The sequence below is a fragment of the Knufia obscura genome (genome assembly GCF_036327395.1).
Source record: "Knufia obscura strain CCFEE 5817 isolate CBS 148926 chromosome Unknown scaffold_2, whole genome shotgun sequence".
NCBI classification, from domain to species: domain Eukaryota; kingdom Fungi; phylum Ascomycota; class Eurotiomycetes; order Chaetothyriales; family Trichomeriaceae; genus Knufia; species Knufia obscura.
The window spans coordinates 2,002,032-2,023,557 of NW_027042688.1; the positions used below are offsets into that span (position 1 = coordinate 2,002,032).

The 21,526-nt window shown below is 48.9% G+C and overlaps 8 protein-coding genes across 8 annotated transcripts; 3 read left to right on the plus strand and 5 right to left on the minus strand.

The window, feature by feature from the left end:
* Nucleotides 1-4,992: 4,992 nt before the first annotated feature.
* Nucleotides 4,993-6,394, minus strand: PMZ80_002577 (uncharacterized protein; the record flags this gene model as incomplete). Its single annotated transcript, XM_064871009.1, has 2 exons — nucleotides 4,993-5,419; nucleotides 5,565-6,394. The coding sequence occupies 2 exons, from the start codon at nucleotides 6,392-6,394 to the stop codon at nucleotides 4,993-4,995; spliced, it is 1,257 nt and encodes a 418-aa protein (XP_064733462.1).
* A 1,483-nt stretch (nucleotides 6,395-7,877) lies between these two features.
* On the minus strand, nucleotides 7,878-12,423 carry PMZ80_002578 (uncharacterized protein; the record flags this gene model as incomplete). Its single annotated transcript, XM_064871010.1, has 2 exons — nucleotides 7,878-9,937; nucleotides 9,987-12,423. 2 exons carry the CDS (start codon nucleotides 12,421-12,423, stop codon nucleotides 7,878-7,880), a joined length of 4,497 nt encoding a protein of 1,498 aa, XP_064733463.1.
* A 330-nt stretch (nucleotides 12,424-12,753) lies between these two features.
* RPT2 (ATPase of 26S proteasome regulatory subunit 4) lies at nucleotides 12,754-14,247 on the minus strand (the record flags this gene model as incomplete). The annotated part of the gene is made up of 2 exons (XM_064871011.1): nucleotides 12,754-14,073; nucleotides 14,245-14,247. 2 exons carry the CDS (start codon nucleotides 14,245-14,247, stop codon nucleotides 12,754-12,756), a joined length of 1,323 nt encoding a protein of 440 aa, XP_064733464.1.
* Nucleotides 14,248-14,889: 642 nt separating this feature from the next.
* ubc1 (Ubiquitin-conjugating enzyme E2 1) lies at nucleotides 14,890-15,675 on the plus strand (the record flags this gene model as incomplete). The annotated part of the gene is made up of 2 exons (XM_064871012.1): nucleotides 14,890-15,144; nucleotides 15,196-15,675. The coding sequence occupies 2 exons, from the start codon at nucleotides 14,890-14,892 to the stop codon at nucleotides 15,673-15,675; spliced, it is 735 nt and encodes a 244-aa protein (XP_064733465.1).
* Nucleotides 15,676-16,188: 513 nt separating this feature from the next.
* On the plus strand, nucleotides 16,189-17,289 carry PMZ80_002581 (uncharacterized protein; the record flags this gene model as incomplete). The annotated part of the gene is made up of 1 exon (XM_064871013.1): nucleotides 16,189-17,289. The coding sequence occupies one exon, from the start codon at nucleotides 16,189-16,191 to the stop codon at nucleotides 17,287-17,289; it is 1,101 nt and encodes a 366-aa protein (XP_064733466.1).
* An 895-nt stretch (nucleotides 17,290-18,184) lies between these two features.
* On the minus strand, nucleotides 18,185-19,261 carry PMZ80_002582 (uncharacterized protein; the record flags this gene model as incomplete). The annotated part of the gene is made up of 1 exon (XM_064871014.1): nucleotides 18,185-19,261. The coding sequence occupies one exon, from the start codon at nucleotides 19,259-19,261 to the stop codon at nucleotides 18,185-18,187; it is 1,077 nt and encodes a 358-aa protein (XP_064733467.1).
* A 951-nt stretch (nucleotides 19,262-20,212) lies between these two features.
* Nucleotides 20,213-20,818, minus strand: LOC1 (60S ribosomal subunit assembly/export protein; the record flags this gene model as incomplete). The annotated part of the gene is made up of 1 exon (XM_064871015.1): nucleotides 20,213-20,818. The coding sequence occupies one exon, from the start codon at nucleotides 20,816-20,818 to the stop codon at nucleotides 20,213-20,215; it is 606 nt and encodes a 201-aa protein (XP_064733468.1).
* A 287-nt stretch (nucleotides 20,819-21,105) lies between these two features.
* On the plus strand, nucleotides 21,106-21,486 carry PMZ80_002584 (uncharacterized protein; the record flags this gene model as incomplete). The annotated part of the gene is made up of 1 exon (XM_064871016.1): nucleotides 21,106-21,486. The coding sequence occupies one exon, from the start codon at nucleotides 21,106-21,108 to the stop codon at nucleotides 21,484-21,486; it is 381 nt and encodes a 126-aa protein (XP_064733469.1).
* Nucleotides 21,487-21,526: the final 40 nt, after the last annotated feature.

Sequence of the window (21,526 nt, forward strand, 5' to 3'; positions counted from 1 at the left end):
AACTAATACTTAGTTAGTATATATATAGTACTTAAATTAATACTTAAAATAATAAATACTTAATAATTAAAAAGTTAATTTAATACTTTACTAAATACTTTAAATAATTAGTTAAATAGTATATATAATAATTAAAAGAATACTCTACTAAATACTTTAGCTATTAAGCTATTTAATAATAAATAAGCTTAATAAGGCTATAAAAGAAAATAAAGTTTAATATAAGTAAAGTATTTAATATTAAAGTACTTAAGTATAAGTATAAAGTCTTTAAGTCTTACTTTAACTATCTAAACTATTATACTTAACTAAATTAAGTTTCTCTTCGTAGGCGCTCTTAGTCCGTTTTACGTACTATAGGTATTTTAGGTATTCTATATTCTACTATCTAAGCTTACTTATAATAAGAAGGTCGCTAATAAAGTAGAGATATTTAATTAAGATAAACCGTTCTTATTAAAGGTTAGTAACGACGTTACGTAGTATCTTTTTATAAAATTCTAAGAAATACTTAAGTAGGATAGTCGCCGCCTAATTATAGAGTATATAAACTAAGTACGCGGCTAGATAAGAACTAAATCTATAACTAATTAAAATTATATTTTAGAAACTACTATTACTACGGTCTTTAACTATAAGGCTTACTAATACCTAACGGTTTAATCTTAAGCCTATACGGCTTATATTCTAGAAGTATAAATAACTAAAAGATACTATTTAAGTTACGTCTTAATAAAATAGTATAGTCTTTAGTTAGTTACCTCTTATTTAAAGATCGGCCGTAGATTTATAGTAATAAAAGATACTTTACTAGAAATCGCTTAATCTTTACTTTAGTAAAGAAGGCGAAGGGTAAGGCTAAGCTAAAGGAGTTATAAAAGGCTACTAATAAGTATATATTAAGGTATTATATTAAGGTTAAGTATATCTTCGGTTATATTATTAACTACTAGAAATAGCTCGCGAGTAATAAAAAGCTTAAAAGTTAGTTTATTCTCTATTAGCCCTTAGTATCCCTGCGGTATACTTCTTACTAATTATATAACTTATTCAAGAGAGAGAGGGAACTAGATATTAATTACTTTTAAGATATAACTACTATTAGGAAAAGAATACTTAAATTAGTAATTAGTAACGTTAAGTTATAAGGGTAATAAGGTATAGCGATAAGGTGTAATACTTATCGATAAGGGTTATCGTTATAGCCTTATCCTCTAATATAGGTTAGTTATCGTTTAAATATAAAATCTAAGAAAATTCGTAGATATATATTACCGTTACGCCTTAAAAGGAGGTTATTTTCCTATACTAAAGATTACTTATATAAGCGGTAAAAGTATACTATATTATTTATTTTATAAATATAGGTAACCTATAGCCTTACTTTATATAGAAAAGACTTAGTTATATTATACTATTATACTACCCCTAACTAATATTACTACTACTACTACTACTACTACTACTACTACTACTACTACTACTACTACTATTATTATTAATATTACTACTACTATTTAAACTATTTTTCTCTACTTACTTTATTATAAACTCCCCTAGCTTAATAATATACTCCTAGATTTATTTTATCTCTACTTATATAGTAGCTACGTTATTATTAATAGTATTAATAGCTTACTTAAAGCGATTTATATATAAATTCATCTTCTTAGATTCGTTATTACTAACTAACTTATCTATTATCTCTCTTATAGTACTAATATCTATTATAATCTCTTAGTTAGTCTCGATAATGATAGTAGTAATATTAGTAGTACTACTATAATTAATAGGCGTTAACGAGCTAGGCGTAGTCTAAATATCCTTACTACCGTTAAACTATCTCTTTCCCTTTAACTTAAGAATACTACTTAATAGCTCTTTATATACTATAATTTCCTCTTTAGTTAATTCCTTTAGCAGTAGACCTTTAGTAATGTCTTAGTTATCGAGCTAGCTTACTTACTTATAGTAACGCTCTACTCGATTAGCTATTATTATCTCGTCTTAAGTACGCTTTTAAGCACTAAAGGTCTACTTTAAAGAAGTATACTTTTTACTTACCTTAGCGCTTATAGCCTTCCGAGCTACTTCTTCTTCTTAGTATTTAGCCTTAAACGACTTAACCGCCTTAATATAAGTTATTTAAGTATTAAGTAACGGTAGATAGTTACTTTAACGCTTCTTATTTCTTAACTTTATACCTTATTTAAACTCTTTATTCTTAACTTACCTCTCTCGGATATCGTTACGAAGCTTATTATCTAGCGTCTTATATTCTTAATATTAGCGAGTAAACTCCCTATTTACTCGCTACTAAAACTCGCCTTATAGCCTTTAGTTCTTTATATACTCGTAGCCTTTAGCTATCAAAGTATATATCTTCTTATACTAAAGGTAGAGGTTAATCGTAACGATCTTCTTACTTTTTACTAACGCCTTACTTTATACTTACCTACTTAACTTAAGAGTAGGCGTCGGTATTAGCGATTCGCTAATAAAACGTATTAGGGTCGGTATTAAGGTTATCTTATATAATTTTACTACGCAGATATCATCTACTACTATAGTACAGCCTTTATAAAGGTCCGACCTTCAAACGCAGCTAAGAACTTAAGCTACTTACCTAAATTCAGCTTACTAGCGCCTTTGGCGTATTGTGATAAAATGCTATTATAGTATAGCTGTGATAGCAGCTAATTAGGTAAGGTTAAGTACTTAGAACCCACCCGGAAGCACTATATAACGCTCCGTTGAACCGTCGCTATCGAGCAATAACCGCCTATCCACAGTGTCAATTGTCTACTGTCACAGCACGCCAACCCAACTTCCCTATTGACTGATGGAGAAGCATTCCGAAACATTCAAGTCACCTACAAAAGCACGTCTGCACGTCTTCCAACTTCGATGAAAGCAACATAGTCTAGTGATCGCCACGCTCGCCTTGTCTAAGCGCGGTTCGTAAGGCTCACTCGAGCTGCAGAAACACTCGATTGGCATAATGCATTGCACCAATGGTCATCGCGACATCCGGTCGTGCTGCGCCTACTCGAATGTCGGCATGACCTTGAGTCCTTGTATCGCAGTTTGAACCTCTACCCTTTGACAATGTGCATGCTCACGATCCGAACGATCGAATACTCTCACCCTCTCATGCATGGCTAATAGCAACAACAGCAGCACCATCGTACTTCAAACTCTTCCGCCGGCACAACCGACCTTGCACAATGCATCCACATCACAGGGTCTTACTAACACTTCCGGCCAGCAAAGTACCGTCACGGCCAATGCTCCATCCACAATCGCTGCAAATAGCGGTAATCCACCGGGCACAAGTACGAGTGCCATAGTCAGTGCTCAGCATGGGTCGCTGTCTTCGAACTATTCTACCCGAACCTGCAAATGGCTCCAGAGTTGTACTCGTCGAACAATAACGGCCATTGGTATGGCGCTATCGGTTGTCATGACCTGGTGGGCGCACGAGAGTCTATCTGCAGCAAAGAGATCGAACATACTTGCTGAAAAAGCGAATGTGTTGAGCGAGAAAGCCAATGCTTTAGCTGCGCTCGCAAACCTCATGGCTCTCCGAGATGACTGCAGAGCTCGATATGCAGGCCCTGATATCATTGTTGATCTTGAGTGTCAGAAGGTACTCCATGAGACTCTGGCTTTGCCTGAGTGGTCGCCAGCGATGCTTGATCGGAGATCCGTTCCAGTGCATTCGAGGTTGAGCTGTCACTGGGTCGCGCTGGACGAATGTGGTGGAGGCAGCAGTGCAACGACATTTCGAGACTCGGGAGCTCATGCTGGCAACCTTAGTCTAGAAGGCGATACCGCATCTGACGGTGCTATGGGGGATCCCTCATCATCCTATGTGCTCCTTGTGCCCCTATCGCTAGCAGTCGTGATCGGCTTGATATACCGCCATGCAACTGCGAGCTTCCTGTCCCGACAGAGACCGACTGGCAGGACGAACGACCTCGAAGATGTGGTGATCGATGTCACGGCCAGTCCTGCATACCCGACCAGCGACCAGATTCCTATACCTTGCAGTGAAACATCAACTGCGTCGGCTGGCGGTGCTTCGCCGCCACCTGAATCAGCCAGGGGGGAAAGGACTCCCATGCTAGTCTCGCCACCGCCAACAGACTCTTACAGCAGTCAAGCTACAGCTACCGGGTTAGACTTACTTGGCTGGGATGCTCGCGATAAGGCCCGGACTCGCCGGACTTTTGCGAAGTGCCACCAATGCCGGCGCGATAACAAACAATGTCTACCAGAAGTGAGAGACTGGGAGGAAAGGCAGGAGAAGTGTGATCGGTGTCAACGACTCGGACATGCTTGTGGTCCTCACATTTATCAAGGTCAGCGTACGTATGCCCGGCTCGTAGGATAGCCAGGTGACCGGCGCGGAACAAACTGTGTGACCCACCTCACAGCAGCTAAGGTATTATCACGCAACGCATTTTGGAGCAAACGAGATCTGGCTGCTAAGCTCAACTCAATGGAATGGGGCCACGAATTGCGAAGACTTACGTCACAACAAGCTGGACATATCCCAATACATGCGCGACAACCACTTCGTGACCACCCACAGACACATTTGCTGAAGAATGAGCCACCGTGGCCAATAACAACAGCGTTATGGACTCAAGGGACTGGAAATGGATGCTCCAAAAGACGTGAGCGGCATATCAAAACCAGACTTGCGGCAAAGGACATCTTGGTCGATTACTTCACAGTAGCTTTTCGAGGACATGGCGAATTCTGAAGTTGAGTGCATCGTGGTGGTACTGTCCCCTTGTACGATACCGCCTTATTCGTTGATCGAGGCTTTCGTCATAAAGAACAAGTACGCACAAAATGGCAGAGCAATACTCGAAACCACGGTATAGCCCGAGCACGGCTTTCAAGTCAGAAACGACCTTTCGATGTACCCTTCATCGCAGCCACACACGCCCGGAGCGCACCTCCTCGTCCACACATCCATCTCTAGTCCTCCACGATCTCCAAACTCCCCACCTCATAAACCCCAAACCACTTAAAGAACGCCAAAACCTGCGGCGCAGCACCACACCCATCCTTCATCATCGTGCTAGCCGTGAACGTAACAAGCGGAATCCTCACGTTCCCCCCTCCACACCCCTCACAGACCGGTACCGCCGAAGCCGTATGCGATCCATTCAATCTCAAGTTCCGGCCAATGACCTGGAACATGTCAAGGCCGGCCGTTTGTCTCACCGTGATCAATGCCTGCGGAGGCCCAGCCCCATTACTATGCAGCTGCTCGCCTGACGACGACAACACCGGGACCAACCGATTCACAACGCTCAACCCCAACCCCTTGTGACCCTCCTGCCCAACACGCATCGTATCGATCACACTCAGACTATTCGCATCAACCAGATCCAATGAGTCGCTGTGTTCGTTCAGTATATACACCCTGCTATTATCCGGACTCGGCCAAATTCCATGCGGTTCCACACCACTGGCTGGTATCGCCGTGACAAACACCGGCACATCCTGCGGTGAAGCCTGGCTATACACCTTCGTATGATTCATACTCGCAACCGTCACAAAAAACATGCGTCGTCCCGTTCACCACGGCGAAATTCGGGTGGTTCGTCTCCGGACCCGTTGTGATATTCGCGATGACGCGGCGCGCGTGAACATCGACCACGCTGATCTGACCTGTCATTTTGTGCGCTGCGATTAGGGTGTACCCTGTGGCATCGAGCATCATATCACTGGAGAATGTATCAGCCAGACCCGTGATGTTATACTTCACCTGTTTGCTTGCTACATCGATGACAGAGATTACCGGCGCACGAATGTGGTTCACATATGCGGTCAACCCATCAGGGCTAAAGAGGACTTTACTCGGCCCATCGGCGGTGGGGATCCGATGCGTCAAAGTCCCATTGATCCCATCGATGATATTCACGCTGCTGACGCCGCGTGTTCCAATCCAGATCGTAGTGTTATCCGGCGCGAAGAACGCCTCGTGGGGGCCGCGGTCGACGGAGGTTTGCGACACTATTCTATTATCCGCAGTACGAATCACCGTGACGGTATTGGTGAGCACGCTGAGGGAGACGATGTATTTCCCGTCGCGGGAGAAGCCGAGGCCGTGGGAGCTGACAGAGCGGATGTATTGCGGGTTTAGGGTGTTGCTTAGGCGGGTGTCGCCGAGGGAGATTGTGCCGAGGACGCGGTTCTGCGAAGGGTCGATTACGGTGAGGGTATTGGAAGTCTGGTCGCCTGTGTAGATGCGGTCTGAGGGGGAGATGGGTGGTGCTAAGCCTGGGGGTGCTGGTGCTTGAATTTGAGCTTTAGTTGGGGCGAGGAGGGTTTGTGCCGCGAGGAAGGCTCGGAGGAGCTTTTGGAACTTCATTTGGTCTTGTTCGTGTGTTCGGATGGTTTTATGGAAGCTTTGACATGAAGCTGAGATAGCTTTTCTTATCTAGGTTTGAGGAGATGTAAGTATGTCTTGAGAAGAGGTAGTGCCTAGAGGTATCAGCTTCGAACAGAGTGAGCGGCGGGTGTTCTAATAGCATCGGAGTCCTTCCCTGGCTAAGATTCATCTTCCGCATCATGTACCCACGTAAAGGCGCAAGGATCAGGTCTTGTTGCAGACTCAGTCAACATGACAGAGTCGTGGTACCCTGCTGCTGACATAACGATTCGCGGGCATGCTGGCGATCTGCGGGGCCCTAACCGGGTGGATGTACGGTATCTTGTCGGAGCTTGTCGGAGCTTGTCGGTTTGCTAGAGCTATGCTGCTTCCAAGTTCCGCATACATCGTTGACATCTGCATTCGGAACATCCACTTTAAGCAAGGTTTTCGATAGTCAGAGTCTGCAGGTAGCGACGTTGATGAGTGATTGCAGGAGTGTACTAGCAACTACAGAAGGTCTACCGACGGTCTCGCACACTAGCGCCAAGCTTAGTGAGCTTAGTGAGCTTAGCTCCGCAACTCGCGCCCTCCAGCGAGACTAGCACGCCTTAATTGCTGTCCCTCACCTGGACACCCTGCTATTCGCCCGTGTATTGTACAGCATCCACCCACCTATATCCCTTGTTGTACACACTTATAATAGTCATACACACCGACAGTCATCGACAACGAAACCGAAATTGAAATGTCCTCACCGAACCCGTCTATCCCCGGTGCGTGACCTCATCAACGTTCAACCATCTGCGTGACCACACAATGCTTGCCTTGACGCCCCAGAATTCCACGCTCGCAGCTTGCTCTCCAAAGCCCAAAACACGTTCTCAGTGCCAGTTGCCGTAGCTCGAACCTAGCTGTTTGGTCCACTTCACCAACAACAACAAATTTCATGCGTATCGGGTTGGTAGCCGCATGCTCTGCACTTCCCTTTCTCTGGCGCCACGAGCTAAGCCTGGAATGAGCAAACTAGATTGACAATTCAGTGTGTCAATTTGCCCTTCGTTGTTCGTCACAGTAGGCCAGATATAGGACTCAGATTGAATGCAAAGCAATATCCGGCCTTGTGAGCGCCACATAACCAATGCGGGAAGATTGTCTTCCCACTGTAACTGCTCGCTGTGCTGTGTGTCGGATTGACCGCATGCGATATCTGTTGGCTGATATCGTCGTTATGTTGTATTCGATGTCTCGATGATGGAGGAGTAGAAGCGCCGGATGTATGCACGTCTCTGATTTTCCCTGCTAGCACCATATATCGATACAACAGATGCGTACACCACGTCCCATCTTCCTGCGTCCTGCAGGCCACACGTCAATGCCATGCTATCCCATGCTTTGACTTCCGCCACCAAATCCTCACGCCTCCTCAACCCGAGCCCTCGAAGGCCCTCATACGCCACTCCATGTACAACCATGACTTGACTCAACCCGTACTCGCCTTGCTCGCTGCCTCTGTCCTTCTGGCAGCTACCGTATCCCGTATGAAATCAGGCAGACCGCCTTTCGACGCATACGGCTTGCGCAGAATTGGTCTTTCACTCATCGCAGTCTTGTACCTTATAACGCGAGATGTGTTTCCTTGAAGGGCCCGAACTCGTCTTGTTTTGGTTCTTCGAGAGGGCGATGGGTCAGATGACTGTTCTGTCTCGTCTCCTTTGATCGCAGGCTTGTTCGTTGTCGATTTTGCGCTTTCCGTATTTCCAGGTGCTGAAGAAGGGACAACTGATTCGCCCTTTGCCAATGCACTTAATCCGGCAATAGGGTCCGGCTGATGATGGTTCTGTGTTGCCATTGAGCTCCGTCCTGGCTCAGCCACTGTGACAACATTAGAGAAGAAAGGGTTGGAAAACTCGTCGTGCGCGTTCTCGGTACTATGCATTGTTTCTGTCTCGGTCTGAGAAGGTTCCAGAGGAGCAAGGTCTGACGAGGGGAGTTGCATGCTGGTACTGGAGCTTGGTTTGCTCGCATTTACCGCTGCCTTGCGTTTCCTCTGAGGCTTCGTGCTTTGTGTGAGTGAAGGCACAGCATTGTTGACCTCCGGCTTCGATGTCGAGTGGACGTTGACTGGAGGCGCGAGATCGTCGGGGAGCCGTGTGTCCCGCTTCAAATGCCGCGCTCTTGCGTTTGCCACGGTCCTTTCATAAGTTCGTCTTGCTTCCTCTTCAGCTGCTAGGTATGCCTCGTAATTTTGATGTTCTTCAGCTAGCACCGCGCCGTGATCGATGTTCTGTCGAGATTCGTACTCGATCGCAGGCTTCTTTTTCCTTGCCTGCGCGGGCGAAGATGTGCTCTGCAATTCATGTCTTCTCTCGGTCAAAATGGCGTCGCTGTTGCCAGCACTGCCACGTGATAAGTCTCGGCCATTCACAGCCTGCTTTTGCTTGCGTAGCGCAGCTTTTTCTAACTTCGCTTCTGCTTTCGCCTTCGCCTTCGCCTCGATGGTAGACTGAACTTTCTGCTGCCTTGCCAACTTGAGTCTTCCATCTCTTGGTCTTGGGATTTGCGAAGGTGCCTCCGTTGCTGACGAAACCATGTCCTCCGCCTCGATATCGCGGAACCAAGTCGGTCGATAGTCATCTTCATCCATGTAAGCATGTTGGACTGGCGCATCGGAGAATCCGACTTCGAGTGGCTGAGTCTGTTTCTTCGACACGGCCCTGCCCTCTGTAGTAATGGGCCGTATCTCATGATCGCCTAGGGGAAATCTGGTGACATCCTCGACTTCAAGAGACCTAGTGCCCGCACCAGATTCGATCTTCCGCAAAGTCCAGGGCGTGCGAATCTCATTCTCGCGCAAGTAAGGATCTTGGAATGACTCTGCAGCAATGTTAGTCTCGCCTGTCGATGTCTCGGTCGTAGATTTTGACTTCTTGATCCCGGTCAATGATCGCGCCATGTTTGATACCTTATTCCATGTGAATTGTTTGACTCTGTCTACCAGCGATTTGTCCATCTGCGATGCAGCTTCCCGAAGCCGTGACCGATGATCATCGTACAGTCTCATTCTTAACTGTGTGGACACGCGAAGTATAGCTTTCGCCGGGTTTTCGATCGAGAGGAGATTCCGTATCGCAGGCAGACCCATGCCGAATGATGTGTACAGGTAGTAGGCTGTTAGCTGAGTTCGCAGCTCTTCTGAGTTCAATTCTTGTGGCGACAATTTTATGCTGTGCTTACTCTGCAAGCTCAACTTTCTGGTTAAGTCACGCGCAATTGCCTGCACGAATTCAACCATGGTCGGGCGCCCGGCTTCAACCTTAGCGTGAAGAGCCGTAAAGGTTTTCGGCCAGAGTCTGCTTTGCGCTGTAGCTTCGCGGTCCCAAATTAGTGGTCCGAAACTGATCGGCTCGCCAGCTTGTGCTCGTAGATGCTCTTGACTTTGCCTAATACTTTGCTGTAAATGACTGGGAAAGTTTTTCATAGTGCTTGTATCCATAGCATTGAGGAAGGTGATCAGATTATATGTTGGGATGAAAGCCAGATCTGGGGTTCGTTAGCACTTTACAGTGTTCAATAGAGGAGCAGTACTCACGACACATAACCTCCAACATACTTTTGTTACTGATCGTCATCCATGTACGAGGAAGTGAGTATAATGGTGGTCCGTCCTTTGCACGATCTGATCTTCGCACGCTTCGAGGTGGATTTCGAGACTTGATGTCGAAGACACTCCTCGGTATGACGCCAGACTTTGCGAAATGCTCGTTTAATGTCGGAAGATCATGCGTCACCTTGACAATATTGGCGTCTTCGAGTAGTCTTTTGAAGAAAGAACCGTTGCGAGGCCCGTGTTGAAAGTGCTCGCCCTCGAAGATGAAGACCTCCGCAGTGGTAGCCAGAAGCATATACTGCAGCCCCCGGCTGATGAACGCCTGCATGCCGAGTAGGGGACACTGTTCCAGGCCTTCAAGGACACGCGAAGCATGAGGGTCGGATATCAGATATTTCACTGGCACGTTGCTTCTCGAATACAGATCGAGAGCGCCCAGCAATCGAAGGGGCTCAAAGACAGGGGTGTCAGTTGTTGGCTCGAGTCCAGCTTGTCTCGCATGCTTCACGATATTAGCCAGCGCCTGTCTTGTCTCGTGCTGCTGCGCGAGCTCGTCGTTCTTTGTCGTCATCCAAGCTGCCTCGTACGTCGCCTTCGGTCGCTGCAAGGAGATAGTAATAACGTCAATAATCAGTTGATTAACCAGACGATAGAAGTCTCGCGTTAAACTCCGTTGGACTGAAATAGTCGCTGCCACCCAATCCACGAATTGCGTGAAGGACGGGGAGCCGAAGGAGATGACGCCCTTATTTCGATCTCTGAGGTCGGAGTTAGGGTCCATGCCGCCGCTGTATTTATTCTTGAGGCCGTTCATGAGTAATACTTCCGTGCTAGACCTGGCCTGAGCATAGCTGTAGAAAGGGGCCAATATAGCATACTTCGCAAGACCGACTTTATGTTCCATAGCTGAGCTACTGAGCACGAAACCATCTGGCATCAGCTCATCTATGCCCTGCCCCAGCTCATTCAGACCAATTATATGTTCCTTGAGCATACGCACGACAGAGTCAAGCTTATGTTCAGGAGCTGCAGCTTTACCTCGTCCAATCTTGCTCCACTCCCGCACATGAGCAGCCAGCTCTACCATCCGGCGCCCATTTGACTGGGACCAATCTAGCCCAGTCTTCAGCAGTTCATAAAGTGCCTCGTGGTCCACAGCTTCAGGTAGGCGGAAACTGATATGATGCTTGCGATGGAGCCGTCGCCACTCGTGGCCTTGTGCGATAAGGCCTCCCATAGCGACAAAAGAAGGTAGTAAATATGCCACTCGGCGTCTTAGGTCGAAGAGACGCTTCGGGTAACGTGAGGTCGGGTCCAGAGCAATGAGAGACCGGATCAGCCGTGCCAGCGCCATAGCAGGATCAATCACTTGATCTATGAGAGTTTGGGAGGTGTAGAGGTCCGCACCGACAGCTTTCAGGTTCAACAAAGATGCCGAAACGCGATTTCGTTGCACCTCCAGTTGATGAGCCCTCCATTCCATCCACTTCGTGACGAATTTGGCCTCCTTGTGGGAGAAAGAAAGTTCTGAGAACTTCTGATCGATCTGGCCCAACGCGCGCTGCAAAGTAGCGACCATGGGCTTGTATACATCGACTATCTGCTTTTCGATCCTCGCGAGTTTGTGTTCTACTCGACTTCTCTGTTGTTGCAAGCAATACAATTTGTAATCTCGTCTACCTGTCAAAACAGCAAGCTTCAGTTGACGGTCGGCAGAGGCACGAAAGTTGTCGAGGGATCTGCCAACCTGCGCAAGATAATTGATGCGTGTCTCGTGCAAAGCGTCGAGGACCAGTTGCCGTACGCTGACTGTTGGATATTCGTCGAAACCATACTGTACTAGCTTTTTCTGAGCATGCTGTATTCCAAAAAGTAATTGGTCGTAAGCTCTCTCGTACTCCAGATTAGCGCGACGATCTGCCTGCTTCTTTCTCTCATAGTCTTCACTAGTAGCGACAATATTCGCAAAGTCGGCATCGGTATAGGATGGCTCGGGAGCAGGTCGACCATAGACGGGGCTCAGAGGACCTCGCTGTGGAGGAGGAGCACGGGGAGGCAGTGGACGAGGGTTCGGGCGTGGAGGCTGTCGTGGCGAAGTAGCAGGGGGAGATCGCTGTCTACATGTCTGAGCAGAGAAGCTACGACGAAATACAGTCACCGGTGTGGAAGGAGGCGTAAGAGCATACTTGGTATTGGCGAAGCGGCTGTGTAAAGGGCACACCGTGATGTGGTCGAAGGACTGTGATTGTTGATGCCGGCGGAGGCCATGGCTGTGCTCTTCATGCTCGAATCCACGATGTCTCTCGATTTGAAGCAACCGACTGATGGGAACCTTGTAGAAAAGGTCGCTGTGAAGTGACGAGGCTTTAACGATGTCAGATGCGGCTGGGACAGTCGTGCTGACACGGGCGCCGTGCATTGATGGATTGATGGTTCTGTAAGAGCAGTCCCCATACATCAACAATTGGAGGAAGCCGTCATTCAAATTATTTTAGAGTTTGGACTCGCGGGCGGACAATATCCGACCGATACCCTGGCCGCACCCCTGGCGATTGCCAAGCCTTGCCTGGGCAATACTCAATCGCACCCGTGCTACGAGCAAGTAGATATGGTGAACCTCGACGGAGAACCAGCTAGGTATTGGTCAGAACACGATGTAGCAGCTATGCTGATCCCGCGTGCCAAGCAAGTGATGCCATTACTAGACGTGGCTCAATGGTGCCTTCTAGCTTCATGATGCTACATAGTCTTACAGATACAGACCTTCGGGCTCACCCTCATTCTTCGTCTTCATGACATTCTCCTTGGCACTCCTAAAGTCAGCCATGTTTACTCTCATCCTCCTTTCTCTGAGGGCCCTGAGTCCAGCTTCGGAGCAGATAGCCTTAATGTCTGCACCACTGAGATCATCCTTCTGAGCAATAAACTCATCCAGATCGACGTCCTCAGCCAAACTCATCTTACTCGTATGTAAAGTAAAGATTTTCTTCTTGGTGTTGGTATCTGGATTCTCGAACAGAATCTTTCTGTCTATGCGTCCGGGTCGAATAAGCGCAGGGTCCAGGGTTTCAATTTTGTTGGTAGCCATGATAACCTTGACATCACCTCTGTCGTCGAAACCATCCAGTTGATTGAGCAGCTCCAGCATAGTTCGCTGAATCTCGCGTTCACCGCCTGAGGTCGACTCGTATCGTTTCGTACCAATGGCATCAATCTCGTCAATGAAGACAATTGCAGGGGAGTTCTCGGCGGCGACCTGGAATAATTGTCTCACTAGACGTGGACCATCGCCGAGGTATTTCTGTATCAGCTCCGAGCCTACAATACGCAGGAAAGTGGCCGAGGTTTGGTTGGCAACGGCCTTTGCCAGCAGTGTCTTGCCAGTACCAGGTGCACCGTAAAGAATGACACCCTTGGGAGGTTTGATACCCATCTCTTCGTACAACTCAGGATGCAGTAATGGCAGCTCGACCGCCTCTCGTACTTCTTGTATCTGTTGTTCCAGGCCACCAATATCAGCGTATGACTCTGTAGGAGCCTTGTCGAGTTTCATGACCGAGACCAGAGGATCAGAATCGTCAGTTAGGACACCGACAACCGAAACGGACTTGTGATGTAGAAGTATCGAGGCACCTGGCTCAAGGAGATCCTTGTCGACGAAAGACATGATGGAGACGTAGTATTCGGGACCTGTTGCGCTGGAAACAATGGCGTGGTCGTCATCGATAAGCTCCTCCAAGTTTCCGACACCCATTGGACTCCCTCTCATGTCATCGACTCGACCTCTCTCATCGGCATTCCGGTCAACACCTTCACTTTCCTGAGTGGCTGAAGGTGCTTGTGTAGTGGCAGCTTTAGCCTTCCGGATTGCTTCTTGATTCTCAACATATTCTTCTTCCAGCAGCAGATGATCATGCACTCTTTGCATGCGGAGATATCTCAGTTTGCACCGCGATGTAGGATAGATGGACGGTAGCTTTCCGGCAGCACTGGGGCCTTGTTGCTTGCGCTTCTTGCGGCCGATTCGAGTGGTTGGTTGTGGAGGTGGCTCGTACTTGGGCTTGTCCTTCTGTCCATCAGTCAGAGATAGTCCTTTAAGCATCAATATGCTTGACTTGCCTTCTTGTCCTTATCGTCCTTGCCAGCTCCTCCCCCGGGTGGGCCGCCGCCCATTCCTGATTGCTGATTACCCTACATAGAGTTAGCAGGTGATCATTCTCTCGATGTGCATTGATCCTACCATGTTCTGCTGCTTGAGATGTTACTGAGATGTCGGAAACGTGTGTGGAAGATTGAGGCGACAACCTGCTCGAATGAGTGTGGTAGTAAAGTGTTATGGAAGGCAAGATAGCGTGACGACTTAAACTCGAGGCTGCACTGAGGATGATGAATGCTCCTTCCTGCGCTGCGGCGAAATTGACGCTACTAGTAGTGTCTTGAGATCTGAGGCATACGTAAGGCACCAAGCTCAGGCTCAGGCTGCGGTCGATCATTGGACGTCACTTCGAGTCGGACAATTCGCTAGCACTGGAAGACTGCAGTGGCCGTCACGTTGATGAGGCTCAGCTGTGTTCGTGCCTGATATTATTCAATAAGCTGATCCTGGGGCCTTCTTCTCGATATTCAGAGAGACACTCTCACTTCAGACCATACCAATCGTGTTGCTCGCATCTACTCAAATATCTAATCTTCATTCGCTCGACGACTACTACTACTACTCGTCCTGCTTTCGAACTCTACAACCTTCGGAAGAAGTGTATAAACCCGCTCCATCACAGTGGATGCAAAGCACCGTCCACGGATCTGACCAAGTTCTGTGGATCACACTTTCGACGTCGCCGTCCCTTGTAATATCTTAGCTACACAACCTCGTCATTCCTCAACCATGGCTGGTCACAAAGCCCGAAGGATAGCCAAAGAGTTGGCCGATATTAGAGCCGACACCTTGTCCAAGATCCAAGCAGAAACAGTAGGCGACAGCTTGACCAATTTGAAAGGCTCCTTTCCGGGGCCGCCAGGTACCCCATACGAGGGCGGCACATACGATGTCGCCATTACAATACCCAACGAATACCCTTTCAAGCCTCCTGTCATGAAATTCACCACAAAGATATGGCATCCCAACGTATCAAGTCAGACGGTATGTCACAATACCCAGATACGAATGGAGCCATGCTGATTGCTAGAACAGGGCGCTATATGTCTAGATACGTTAACCACAGGCTGGTCCCCCGTCCTCACGATCAAATCTGCTATGATATCGTTACAGTCTCTACTGAGCTCGCCCGAACCGAAAGACCCGCAAGATGCCGTCGTGGCGAGAGAATTGATCAAGAACCCCGACCAATTCAACCGGACAGCCAAAGAGTGGGCTGTGAAATATGCTGGTGCCCCGAAACACCTGATAGGAGAAGGGAGTGGAGGTGCAACAGCTGAATCAATAGAGGAGGCTGAACGGCAAGAAAAGGAAAGAGAAGAGGCCGCGAATCTGGCTGTCTACGATGGCTACAACAAGGAGCTCATTGATCAATTTGTCAATATGGGCTTCGACGTGCCACGTGTGGTCGAGGCTTTTCAGTTTGTTGGCATCGACAGGAATGGCGGCCATTATTACGAGCTTGAAGAAGCCTATATCGGTGATATTACTGCTAGGCTATTTGGTGAGCCCTAAAGCCTGGTCATGAATTCTTGCGACGGTGCTTGAGGTGCTACGGCGTCAATACTCGACGAAGCTAATGTTAGATATGGGCTGGGCATGGTTAAGGTTGACACATATTCTATTCTTATATCATTCATATAGTATGCTCGAATACATGCACTGGGTGTGGCAACAACATTTCAACACAGACGCTCGTAAGCAAACACGTCAGGCAACAAGGCGTACATCCAAGGATGTTGTCTAGTTTGTCAACGTCAATCTTGCTTCAATCACTCTTCATGTTCTCAACAAGCCATCTGGTCGAGTCAGAACAGGAAGGATAATGTACAATGAACATGTGTGATCGAGGTTGCAGTGGTTGCTCGTCTTTTGTCCGGATCAATTCCACCTTAATATGACCGCGTGCCTTGTAGGGATTGAGAGGAACACATAACCACGAACGGAGTGATATCCTCTACTTCAGACTCCTCAACTTCATTCTCACTGTTCAACGTCGCTTTGCTTACCTGTTCTGAAACTACCACAATGATCGAAGATGATGGCTACAGAGCGTCAAGCCAATACCGGCTATGGTCATTCACACAAGAACAACTTCACACCCAGAGATCAGAAACCAACCGCATAGCCTCAGACAAAGTCCACAGAGCCTTCAGCCGCGCGCGTCTCACAGAATCAAACGGCAACAACGAAACAACCTCAACCCACCCAACCATCGACACCCTCACAGTCGACGAAGAACAACAAATCGTCCGCTGGGGATGCGAGAAGATCCTCGAGATGAAAGCGATCCTGGAGCCATCACCTCCCTCCCAAGTCATCGCAACAGCAATCCAGTATCTCCGCAGATTCTACCTCTACAACTCCCCCATGACATACCATCCGAAGTCAATCATGGTATCCGCCCTCTGGATGGCAACAAAAGCAGACCATTTCTTCTACAAGCTAGATAAATACTGTTCCCATCTCGGCGTCAGCGAAGACGACGTCAAAGCGCCCGAGTTCCTGATCATGCAGGCACTAAGATTCACTCTCGAAGTCAGACACCCCATGAGAGCTCTTGAGGGTGGCGTGGCTGAAGTCCGCATGCATGCTTCCGACCTGAAGTGCTTCAAGGATGTACCAGCTGCACAAATCAAGAAACGAATCGACGCGGCCGGCGACAAAGCTAGACGTCTACTGGTGGCCGACACTCAGATGACAGATGCTTACTTCCTGTACACCCCAGCCCAGATGTGGCTGGCCGCAATGCTCATGGTCGATCAGGAACTCACACTCTCATATATCGCTCATCTCTTCGATCGCCTTGGCACTGCAGTCGCGCCTATAAAGCAGAAACTTGTCGATACAATCAACGAGTGTGCACAGATAATCAAAGCCTATAAATCACCCGACAACGACAAAGCCACAAAGGCAGAACTGGGTCGGATCGGCAAGAAACTTAGGAAGTGTCAGGATCCAGAGAAGCTCGATATTGCGCAGGTGGCACGGGCTAAGGCTGCTGAAAAGCGGGAGGGGAACGACAGTGATGCCGAGAAGGCGAGTAAGAAGAGGAAGCTGGAGAGGGAGAGGTTGGAGAAAGATGGGGAGGTATTTGGGCCGGATTTGAAGAGTGTGAAGACTGGGTGAGGTAGAACAGGGACGATTGCAACAGCGACGATAGATGCTCTGGATGGTTGCGTGTGCAAAACCACAAGGAGGAAATCAGGGCGGACGACTTCGCATGACCCTACGAGTACTCGGCATGCGCTGCAAATATGCTCCTGAAGGATCGCCATTGGTCGCACCGTTCTTGACCTTCGCATGCGGCTGCATGCAAGACAGGCGCGTCCGTGGTACTCAAGCTCAGGTCAGCACGGCAAGAGCTCTTCGCTGACCAAGGACGTAACCGACGCGGGGATATCTAGCGAGCTTATCACCTAGAGCTGCATTGCGGCTCAGTGATGAACCAGTTGGAGGTTCTGGGACTAGCACGATCGCTTTATCACAACGGCATGCCGGGCAGCCTCCAAGAGGACTGACGCATCCGCGCACCACGGAGCGTCCTTATTCACCGATATCACTAGTTCCAAAGCAGACAGTGTACCGCTACACTATGTCTTTTCCAGCACGGTCTGTTACTGGTCAGTCACGGTATGGTCACTACTTCAAGGTTCACTAATATCGTTTAATTCGAGTTTCAGTAACATGTCGTAATGGATCAGACCAAAGGCGTGGGCATGATCGGAAAGGCTATGCCGAGTTCGCGGAAAGTGCAACCATACCGAATCGGCAGTCAGGTTGCACAGCAGTCGTGCCACACAGGATCCGCACTCGCTATGGTAGACCCAAGACACTCTTGAGGTTATTTCATCATAGAACTGTGCACACGGCGGCGTGGAGACGTGAGCGCATGAGTAGCGGTAGGGTATTGGCGCTCAAGGATGACCGAGACCGTTCATTGATAGGTGGGACGAGATTTCTATGGTTGTAAAGGTAGCAAGCAAGGTGCACAGATGCTCCGATCCGCTTTGATGCAACCTTCCTATACATCCAACGTCCTCCCTTCCTTACTCGACGCCCTCATCAACTCACACAATCGAATAACATCAGCCGCAACCCGCGAACCAACAGGCAATAACCCCACATCCTTCGCATCCAGCGCCTTCGCAAACTGATCATAAAAAGCCGTGTATCCCCTCCCCTCCACAGTCTTCAGCTTCTCACTCACCATCTCTCCACCCTCCACCTTCGTCAGCACTCCATATTTCTCCTCGCTCTCGATTCCGTAGCCCCCCTGCCCAGGCCGCAATCCCTCCTTCAACTGTCCCTCCTGCGGATCAAGGTGATACTTCTTGTAGCTCCCCTTCTCCCCCCTCACCCAGAATCTCAGCTGCTCTGTCTCAGGACTCACAACACCGGCCTTACACGTCGCCGTCAAACCACCATCATAATGAAGTAACGCAGTAAAACTATCCTCCAGTCCGCTCGTATTGTTTCGTCTCTGCGTGCCCACGAACCCCGTGATACGTTTCGGTAAACCGTAAATCGACACAACCTGATCCATAAGATGGGTACCCAGATCGAACACCGCACTGTACGCCGCCGGATCAGTCTTCCAGCTCTGCACGCTCGGCATCACAGGCCGATGCCGGTCAAAGTGGGACTCAAATTCTACAACGCGTCCTAGGCTTCCCTCATCAAGTACCTTCCTCAACGTCAGGAAATCCGCATCCCAGCGACGATTCTGATACACAGTGAGGAACACGCCGTTCTCCCTTGCGACATCGCATAGCGTCCGCGCCTCCTCGGACGTCGGCGTGAATGGTTTCTCGACGATGACGTGTTTGCCTGCTTTCATGGCTTGTGTGGCTAGGGAGGCGTGGGAGTCTGGGGCTGTGGTGATGACGATGACGTGCACGTCTTTGTCAAGTAGGAGGTCGGAGGTTGATGCGTAGATTTTGGCGGTGGGGTGGTCGGTGTGGGCGTCATTGTCGGGTTTGGGGCTGCGTTGGACGATGGAATGGAGGGTGAAGTGGGCGCTGTCGTTTATGAAGGGGATGTGGAAGATTTTGGCGGAGAGGCCGTAGCCTATTATGCCGGTGTTGTAAGGGGTGGGCATTGTTGGTGGGTGGGTGGGAGGACTGTGCGGTGGCAGGCGGAAAGTGTGAGAGTGTGAGGTGCAGGGTGAGGTTGCGGTCGAGCTATTAGGGACTTGTAAGTCCTTCAGGCGGAGCTGTTCGTGTTCTTTGAGACTGAACGATGGATTGGTGAAGCTCGGCTGGACCTTACTCAGCTATTACTGTGGTGCCAGTTGCTTTGAGCTTGACCATTCGGAACTCTGTTTTTCCCCGCAAGTGGGGCATCTTAGTCGTAAATTGCCAGACTGGGAGGCGGATGTGTTGTTGTTTCGCGGAAGTGCTTGTTGTGCAGTCGTAGTTAAGTCGATTGTGACTGCCGCAATGTTGACTCAGATTCAGTCAGGTGGATGATGCTGAGCGTCTGCAATGAACGGCGAAATCACCAGAGATGTCAGGCTCGGCGGATATGCCCATGTCGGTTATCTCTTCAGCATGCATGAGGAGCTCTCGCCGTATTGATGTGAGGCAGCTGCTCGAGGTTCTTTGGGTGATGGAGCTGTCTCTTGTGCTTGTTTGATATGTTATGCAGAGTTGCACATGAAGTCTTCTCAGATTTAGTTGCGGCAGTGCTCGACCTGGCATAGTGGCACTTTTTTGTGATTTGTTTCTTGACGAGCGGCAGAGCAGTACCGTTATCGGATAAGTGCTATGGAGGTGGAAAAATTGGTAGGTCGGTGGCTGCGGTATCTGTAATGACCGAGGGTCGTAACTGCCCAACACCGCGAATCTCAGCTTGAGACCGCTTTGAACTGAATGTTCCAGAAGTTCTCATCGTCAAAGACGTGAAAAGCAGGGACGCTGCTGTCTGATGTCCAGATGGACCGAAGTCGCGTTTTCCGGATCTGAAGAGGCCTCATGTTGTCAGGTAAGCATTTGTATATGATATGCTCCCACATGGATCTTGCTGCGCTCTTAACATCGCTTGTCCAACCTCAAGCAAAAGAAACGCTCTTCCTCTTTCCCTTCCCATCCCGACTCTTCCCTCTCGGCGCCTCCTTCTCCTTCTCCTTCTCTTTTACCTCCTGCCTCCCAACCCCGCCCTTCTTCCCCCTCCTCTCCCCACTCTTAATCTCCCCCTTCACCTTCTCAATCCTTCCCTGCCTCTTAACTTCCTTCTTCTCCGCTTCCTTCCTCCTCGCCTCCCGAATCTCCTCCATCTGCCTCTCCTTCGCAACCTTACTCTCAATTTGCCCATCCTTCTCCGCATTCACCATCGCAAGAATAGTAACCATACTCTCCATATCATCCACAAAGACCTTCCCCTTCTTCTTCCCCGTCCCGCCAGCTTTCTGAACTGTTTTCGCGTTTGCGGGGATTATGCTGTTTAGGACTGGGAGGTCGAGTTGTTTCTCGGTGTAGGTTGTTTTCTTCTTTTTGGGTTTTGAGGCTTGAGAGCCGGGTTTTGTCTTGATTTGTTTGGTTAGGCTGGAGGGGAGTTTGCCGGTTGGTTTGCGGGAGGACTTTGATGGGCCGGATGTTGCTGATTTGCGGGCCATGCGCTTGCCTGGGGTGGATTTCGCGGATTTGACGGCGGCCATGGTTGCGATGGTTGGGTACACTGAGTTGAGAGTGAGATGGGTTTGTACTTGGGCTGCGCTGGATTGCGCGCTGACCAGGTAGAGAATAACGTGATGGGTGTGAGTAAAGGCGCCTCAAAAAAGTTCCGAGCATGCACGATGGAATCCGTATCGATAAGGCATGACGTGCATACTGTAGATATGGGTCCGCACCAGGAACCAAACTCAACTGCGATCAAGCCGAGCTCAAGCTTCAATTCCTGCCTCACACCACTCACTTTCCCGCTCACCCGCTCACCACCACCACAATGCCACCCCCCTCCCACGTAACAAACATAACACCCCCCGAAGCCATCGCCCCGATCGCCTTCAACGGCTTCGCATCCGGTGCCCTCCGCTTCGGCAGCATCAGTATAGCATCCCACCTCGCTCTGAACCGTCTGCACCCCATCTACCGCAACCTAACAGTCCAGTTCAAGGTGTTCATCCAGCTGTCTGCGATGATGTTGGGTGGTTGTATCTTTGCGGAGAAGAGGGTGAGCGAGTATAATGATATGGTGAGACGGAAGAATCGGGCGTTGGAGAGGAGTCAGAGGGCGTGGAGTGAGGAGAGGGAGTTGAGGGAACGGATCGATAGGGAGAATGTGGAGGGGGCGAAGGCTGCGATGTTGAGTCGGGAGGGGAAATGAGGTGAGAGCTGGGATGTTAGAGATTTTGAAGGGAAAGAAA